The sequence below is a fragment of the Montipora capricornis genome, chromosome 4 (genome assembly GCF_036669925.1).
Source record: "Montipora capricornis isolate CH-2021 chromosome 4, ASM3666992v2, whole genome shotgun sequence".
NCBI classification, from domain to species: Eukaryota; Metazoa; Cnidaria; class Anthozoa; order Scleractinia; family Acroporidae; genus Montipora; species Montipora capricornis.
In genome coordinates, this window is record NC_090886.1 from 19,932,602 (window position 1) to 19,940,833 (window position 8,232).

Below are 8,232 nucleotides of genomic sequence, written 5' to 3' on the forward strand. Positions count from 1 at the left end.
GACTGTCTCCTCGTACACTTTAACCACCCTTGTCAAGAGCGAGAAACATGAGGATCTCCGCAATGCCCTCATAGTCTTATGTTCCCAGCTGCATTCCTTACACGATGGCGGTGTGACAGTCCGTGTCGATCCTGCCCATGGTTTCTGTGCACTTACCTCCGACCCAATCCTCCTCTCCCATGGAATTACCTTGGAGATCGGCAGGGTCAAGAATAAGCCAGCTAACTGGCGAACAGCTTCCCATAGTTGACAGACAACTCATCCTTAGTCAGAATTACTCCCGCCAGCAGAATCATGCATCCAGTGCAAAGTCTAAGGCTCGTGGCCGTACCAACTGACCCTCAGCTGCCATCTCTGTCGGCGACTTAGTTTTCTTGAAAGTTGACCAAGACAAATTGAAAGCCCGTGAGAAATACCTTGTGGTCTGCGTTTATGAGGACCTCAGTTTCGCAGCAAACTCTACTTGGTGCCTATGTCTGAATGTTATCCAGTGGCTTCGGCAGTTTTAGCTCTGTCCCCGCAGGGCCCCATTCGTGCCCTTCTCAAGCCTTCCCCATTTGACTCTGATGATGACGCCGACACCGTTAGTCTACCACCAAGACAGTCCACTGTCCGTGCACCTTCTCCACTGGTTACTCAGACTCCCGCCTATGAACAACCCACGGTTCTGCAACCCATGCACGATGTTGACCCCATTCAGGAACTTCCTCCAGTATCTGCAGCCATTGTCCCACCACCCTGCACCCCAGCCTCTTCTCTAGACTGCTCAGTTCTTTCACGTGCTCCACCAGAGTCTGCTGCTGCTGTTCCTCCCAGGAGGTCTGGCTGTCATCGAAGCGCCCCGTTTTGACAAAATCAGGACTGGGACTTAAAGTAGTGTGCTCGGCTTTTGCATTCTTTCTAGTAACACTAGTCCGTGCCCTTTCACCTTACTGTGGTGATTTTATTTTACTCACTACATTTAGAAGGACAAATCTAAGGGACCAGAGACTGCACCTGTTGTGCGTATACCAGTTTAGTTTCAGGTTTGCTTTCAGTGTTGTTGTTCTAGGTCAGCCTCTGTACCTTCCTATATTTAGTCGTTTACTTTGCACGCATATTCAGTTTACTTCTGTGCCTAGGTGCTAGGGAGACCGCTAGGAGGCAACCACGCCACTACGTTATTTACATTGTACTCAACGGTTGTTAGCGCTGTGCAGGCTCGTCCGGATGTCTGTTTCACGTGCTCGACATTGCTTTATGTTGACGTTTTATTAAACCTTCGAGTTAACGCAGTGTTTCCTCTTTATTGGCGTAACAAAATTGCAAAGAAATCGACAACGTTGTTAAACATAGTTTTACACACTACTCCGGATATAAAATAAATGCAACTTCGACTTCGACTCTCCTGCCTAGTGTCTTCTTCAGGGTGATCTAAAGCTGTTACACGAGTCCTTTTATATGCTCACTCTTTAGTGTCATTTCTTATTAATGAGGTGTAAAAAGGTGTCAGGTAAAAGACTGCGATCATCATGGTTCAATGGAGTGTGGGCAGAATTAATGAATGCACGCAAGGCTTCCAAACAAAGGCATTGATGGTTTCTACCGCCGTTTGGTGGTGATCATTAAATTTAAAAACTTCTCCGTAGACCCAATTGTACGGTTGGTTTGGCAAGCGTGTTCCAACGAAGCTGAGGTTTCCTTTTTGCAAAGGAATACTGCTCCTTTAAACACAAAGTCATGCCAAAATGACAGTTGGTTTGTCCGATAATAAAACTAATAAAACTTCCATATGCACCACATGAATCTGCTTTTAGAAAACCTTATGTCTTTGAGCAATTAGTCCAAAACCTTAAGCTAAATAATGACACCATATTACATGTAGATTGAGTAAAACTAAATATAATAAATTATAATTAGAAGTACATGTATATCTGTGAGAATTTGGGCTTTCCTGATGTCTTGGATTGTCAATTGAAAAAACAATGAAAAAGAAACCGTAGAGACTTTGTCAGTGAATCATAAATGCCCACTCATAAAGCAATCTCTTAATTGTAAAGTTTGCGGACCAACCTATACCCAAAACGTTTGACACCTTTTAGAGTGGATCTACCATGTGCTGTGAAACGTAGGTGCATTTGTATGTGGTTTGAGTGTATTTGACACCACCTAAAAATTAATTTGTCATAACTTTCAACAATGCTATTCTTCGTTCAATGCCACATGTGCATGTTGGCTTAAGCTTGGCACAAGTGCTCTAAAAGACAAATCAGCCATTGCAAAATCAATGCCACATAATATGTGCTTTACATGCTTGAGTGTGATTTGTGACTTAAGAATGCTGTAAAACAAAAAAAATTAGGCCAAAATTTAAGCCTGAGTAACTAAATTAACTATTAGTTAATTTAGACTAACATCATGTAGACATGTACCTGTCTTCTTTTGTCTAAGTTCTTTAATTGCCTGAATCAGCCTGCCATGTTACTGCAGCACTTATACACGAACTATTATTAGTTGGTCAGCTTCAGTAATTTGCTTATAACAAAAAAAGAAAGAAAAATTGTCTTACCTCTTCATAAACATTTGGAATGTGAGCTTCAGTATCTGCCATGGTGATCAACCACTCTTCACCATTTTTACGTAAAATGCCTTTGTCATCTTTAAATGTTCGAGTGGATCGCAAATGCAGAGCTTTCTATATGGGGGAACAATACCAGTGGGTCATAAAAAAGATGCTTTACAGTACTATAATTACATAAAATTATAATAATAATAATAATAATAATAATAATATTAATATTAATAATTTATTATCATTATCATTATTTTATACCCTATATCCCAGCTTACTGATGGTTAAATTTTTGCAAGAGCCATTTTGTTGTTGTTGCTGTTCTCTTAGTATTCATTTGACAAACATCTTCCCTGTTTTTTGTTTAGCATCACTTTTGATTTAAAAAGTGAAAGGAAAACTTTAAGATTCCCTGTTGCACAGCTGAAACTTGAGATTCACTTAGCTCAAAGTGTTATGTGTAGATACTTACGTAATAATAATTACTATTATGCTAACATTTTTCCGCGTTAATTCACTCACCTTGTCAGTCAAAACATAGGCATCAACAACATCCACCACTTCCTCATAAGCTCCAGGGAGGTAAGCACCAATCTTCTTAACTAGCCACTCCTCACCAGCAACACGTAGGTTACCATCACGATCCTGAGCAAAGATTGTTGAATTAGGCAATTAGTCAAAAATTTAACAGAGGCATTGCTGGCCAGGGATGGGGTGTTACACACTAAGATTGTGGGGCTCCCCACTGTTATAAAGGAACACACAAGGACACACACATTTTCTGGAACCATGCAATGAACTTTTCTTATTGCATTCGAGGTAACTTTGTAAGGGGCAGTGTGCCAAAATGGAATCTACAGGGATCAATCATACCTGCCAACTCCCAGAGTACAAAAATCTTTGCATTATAAAATGTTGTGTTTGACAATATCTGAATACTCTCCGAAAATCACCCGAAGCCCTTCCAAATTTTCCCGACGTTTCTCGGTTAGAACAGCAATTGCTATTGTTCCCATAACCGCGACAACTTTTTACCATGTATTGTGCAATTTCTGACCAATTACGGTACTTGTTAAATATAGCCTGTATCAATTTGATTGCTCTGTTTTACGTTTTCCGAACCAGAACAGCTCAAATGAGAGCACTAGAATCCAGTTCTTGTTTTATTTTCCTTTTTGACATGTCGAAGATAACGAAATTAATGAACAAATTTTGAAAAAGGCCACGGTAGGTATTTCCCGGGAGATTTAGTGCTCTAACCGGGAGATTTGATGAAAAACTTGGAGACTCCCGGGAAAACCGGGAGAGTTGGCAGGTATGGGTCAATTCAAAGTTGACACAAGTGTGTTCCAAATTCAATACATTTTCTACAGTTGTAAGCCTGGCACTTGGTGTCTGTTATCTGAAATGCTGTATCACATAATTGATTATCTGCAGGTTTACCCTTGTTTCCTTTCTTGCTCTGAGTCTGATGGCCTGGTTTGGCTGAATTATGGTGGCACGGATTGTTTCAATAACTTCAACTTCTTTCTTTGGTATATAAGTACCTGAGTAGTTTTGGTGAGGAAACAAGATAATACAAACTATATTAGCTAGAAATTTACCGTTAACTGACAGGTTCAAAACACTAAATCAATACCCTCACAAAAAAGAAAGAGAATTTTTACTTTGTAGAAAGGGGATATGTATCATCCTAAAATCTGATCATTATCACTTCCTTATGCAATGTAAAGCTGCATTTAAAACCTATCCACCTTTTTGTCTTTAAAGCATCCTCAGACTGATACTCTTCAATCAAGACCTTTATCTCTTGTTAAAAATACATGAAATTATGGAAAGGTGTAATATGCACCCATGAGAACAACAGAATACAAGTTGCTTGACAACAGGCAAAAGTTCAAATAAAAATCAGTTTCCCAGGCAGGATTGAAATTTTTCAGTTGTCCTTTTGCCTGCGGCATTTTATTTCATTTTATGTTGTTCCACGTGCATGGCTGAAGATGGGGCTTTTGTTGTCTTCTCAATCAGATAAGCTAGGCCCATGTTTTTGCTGCTTGCAGACTTTCTTCCTCCTTGACCCTTGACTGTGAAAATGACTTTTATGATGCTTTTCTGGTTTTGGCTTTGGGAAGCCATGAAACAGCCAATTACAGAAAACACCAGTCCTGAGCCATCTCCAGAAAAACTCCTGATGACCACTTTTATTGGTTGGAGGCGGCTTGTTCCTTTGATACTCTCAAAGTGTTTCTCAGTGATAACGGTATCATGTGCTTGCGTGCCCAGGTGTAATATGACAGGTACCTTATTTTAATATTTACTTACATTGTACATATAGGGCTTGATAACTTTCCCTGGGTTACTTGGAACAGATAGACCTCTTCGACTGCCACACTTTCCTCCTCAGGGTGGTTTTCACTTGGAACCAGTCCACTCTCTAGATCTCTGACTTATATACCACAACAGCTTGACTATACATGTATATCTACTGTCCAGAATACTCTCTTGTGAAGTGATTACTCTTTCCACATGTGCAGCAAGTCTTACCTCTGGCACAGCAAAAAGCTTCCTTTTGGATGGGCACCATATCCATATCCCATGCAGCATAATTTGGTTGTTGGTCTGCCTGTGGTGTTTCCAGACCCGTTGTTCCTCAAACTATACTCATACATTCCAACTCTCCCGGATTATCCGGGAGTCTCCCGGATACGGAACGAATCTCCCGGTCTCCCGTACGGGTCATTAAATCTCCCGGATAAAAACGACTCTGAACCTTTCACAGACGTTTCTCCATTCTAGACTCAAATTGCATCCCCAAGTTTAAAAAAGATCGATTGTTTCAAACTCGTTTCATTGTTTCTTAATGCATTTCGTCATCTCTGAGTTTCAAACACACGTTAATAGAACTAAACAAAATGACTTCCTTTAGCTATCATAGCCATATAACCGATTGTTTGATTGGATCTCCGATTCACCAATAAAAATTCTTGACATAAGTACCCTGTTTTCCCGCAAATTCACAATGGTGGCAGAATATTCTTGTATTCTGATGGAGCTGCTGGGGGATGGGTGGGAGCGTTTAGGTGGGGAGAGGAGGGGAGGGGGAGTGGGTAGGTTGATCGAGGGGGGAGGGGTGGGGAGACCGGATGGAAAAAATCTCCAGATTTTAGATCTCCATAGGTTGGCATCTCTGTATACTGTCCTGGCAACCTTTGTTCACCTCACTGTTGTCATTTCTATTCTGCTGTTCACCTTCACAGGCCTTAGAATTGTCCCTTGTCATCATCTCACCTCCTTGCTTAGCTACATGTATTTCACATACTTTTGCCATTTCACACACAATTTTCAGGTCTCCAAAACTTTCATATCAATTTGTTGCAGAGGCTACCATTCCTTGTCTTCCAACACTGCTATCATGATGGCATTTTGTTTGAAAAAGTTTGTGAATGTAATGGGGGGGGGGGGGGGGCAGCCAATGTTGAAAATCTTGTTTAACATCTGGATGTGAGACTTATAGTTCATAAGCAGTTCTGGTACTGTTTGATTAATTTCTGGAGTTCCTCTCTGCCAACTATATTGTACTGAAATAAATCAGGGTAATCTGTTCCTGGGGTCAGTAATATCCATGACATTGCTAGCCCAAATCGAATCCACCACAGCTTACACACTTTCTAGCATGGACCCAACTCTCCTTGCAGATCCATGGTGCCCACATTTGCCTGGACTCCAGTCAGCACCTCAATCTCGCCTTAAGTTTGTGTGAGTTGTTTTCTTCTTGTAAGACTTTGTTTGTCATTGTATTCTGCCTTTGCCTCCAATTTAACGGATCAACAGCTTAGTTTTACAATACAGATCCAATGCGCTCTCATGTAATTGATAACCTAGCCCATATCATTACAATGTCCAATGAGTGTACGCTTAAAATAAAGAGGCCTGTAAAAGCCACCCGGAATAATAACATTAAAGGTTAAAAGTTCAAAGGCTGTTACAAATATGCACCACAACATCACATTTATTTATTTCTTGAAAAGATAGACATTTTATTGAAGACCATTTTCACCATCACCTCACCTCTCAAGTGAGGTGTCTGAGCCAATCAAAAAGGAAAAACATTTAGAATTAAAGAAATGGCAAACTGCTTTATAGACTGTCATGATGATACTATATTTTTGCCACAGCACAACAAGTTCAAGGTCAACAAAAGCATCTTAAATCACCTGGTCCTTCAAACAGCCACTCATCACCAGCAATCCTCTTTTCTCCAGAGTCAGACTCGTAGTCTAGCATGGCACGAAGTCTTATGGCTGAGTTTGCCATCACCACTCTCAAAGCTGAAACACCTAGTTTCAATACTTCACCAGGATACAATGGAAATGGGTCTTGTGCAAGGCGAATATCCTATTTAAAGCATAAACAAGATAATTCTTTTACTGACAATATTGTACAAATTTACATGTAAGAAAAGCAGTATACTGATACTGGTACCTAAATTGATACATGAATAGTCCCAATGGGAAAAATGTATAGCATTTACATAAATATAAACATTTCTTGAACTGGAAACTCACAAATACATAAAGAAAATGTAAATGCACTATCTGGTATTGTGATCATAGAAAAGTACAAAACAGATCAATGCACACAAATTTTAAAAATTAATTGTTGATGCCACTGTAAAACAATGAACTGATTTATAAAGAAAGGATAACGCTTTGACTTTTAGTGAAGCACAAAGGAAACCTTAAGGCCAAAAGGTTCTGCAACATATCTGCTGCACATGGAGTTTTAAGAGACTCTGAAACTGATAAATGTCAGCTCTGATCACCACCGTCCCATACAAAATAATGGCTAAAAAAAATGCTGTGTTTAATTTATTGGGAAGCTGTTGCATAGAAGTTGCATGATTTTGAAGGAGGTTAACACCAGCTGGTCAGTACTCGTGTGCTTAAACCTCTAGAATTGTAGGACTACCAGTGTTTTTGCTTTGAGAACCTACCAGAAAAGAAAGCATTCAAACAAAAGAATACATTGTGTACTTTTTGCATTCAAAAGTACATCCAAGAAACATAAAAATAATGTCATTTCATTCTCTTAGCATAAATACTGATGAAATAAGAATGTTTTAAAAAACTGGCACCTCAAATTACTATGATGATGACCAAGTTACCTGACTGATCATGACCATGGTAGTATGATGGCGCTACATAATTATGACCATGAGCATATAAATTATATACATGTAGACAGTTGTTACTAAAGCTACCATGAATTACTAAACCATACAAAGCACCTGATCAGCATGTGCAAGTTTGATTTGTCCGTTGCCATCCACCACCACCCTGTCATCTTTGTCCCTTAACACTGGATTCTCAACAATACAGTAATGCCGAGGGGGTATGGTAATCATTTTCTCTGGACCAAGAATAACCTAAACCATCAAGAAAACATTATAGACCATGAGTACTCTTTTACAATGAGTTTTAAGCAGCAACTTGCAGAAAGGTCAATCTCAAGTGATATTACTCCTTTCTTTTGTGTACCTTACAATTGCCACTCAATGGAAGTATATAGTCTTCGGAAAAATTAAACCTCGCCAAATGAACTAGATCCATAAAGATGAGTGAAGACCAATGTACTGCGGTAACTTCTTACCTTTTCATTGTCTTGCCGAATAAAAGTCTTTG

At 39.7% G+C, this 8,232-nt stretch overlaps 1 protein-coding gene across 5 annotated transcripts in view; it reads right to left on the bottom strand.

Annotated features, from left to right (window-relative positions):
* Window positions 1-8,232, bottom strand: part of LOC138045730 (major vault protein-like) — a 44,927-nt gene that overhangs the window by 33,550 nt on the left and 3,145 nt on the right. For all 5 annotated transcript variants that reach the window (XM_068892323.1, XM_068892327.1, XM_068892326.1 and 2 more), the window contains exons 2-7: window positions 8,201-8,232; window positions 7,839-7,976; window positions 6,766-6,946; window positions 3,995-4,098; window positions 3,074-3,196; window positions 2,549-2,674 (exon numbers count right to left, since the gene is read on the bottom strand). The exon at window positions 8,201-8,232 is cut by the window's right edge and continues 146 nt beyond it. In XM_068892323.1, coding sequence (XP_068748424.1) covers window positions 2,549-2,674; window positions 3,074-3,196; window positions 3,995-4,098; window positions 6,766-6,946; window positions 7,839-7,976; window positions 8,201-8,232 — 704 coding nt within the window. The remainder of the gene's footprint in view (window positions 1-2,548; window positions 2,675-3,073; window positions 3,197-3,994; window positions 4,099-6,765; window positions 6,947-7,838; window positions 7,977-8,200) is intronic.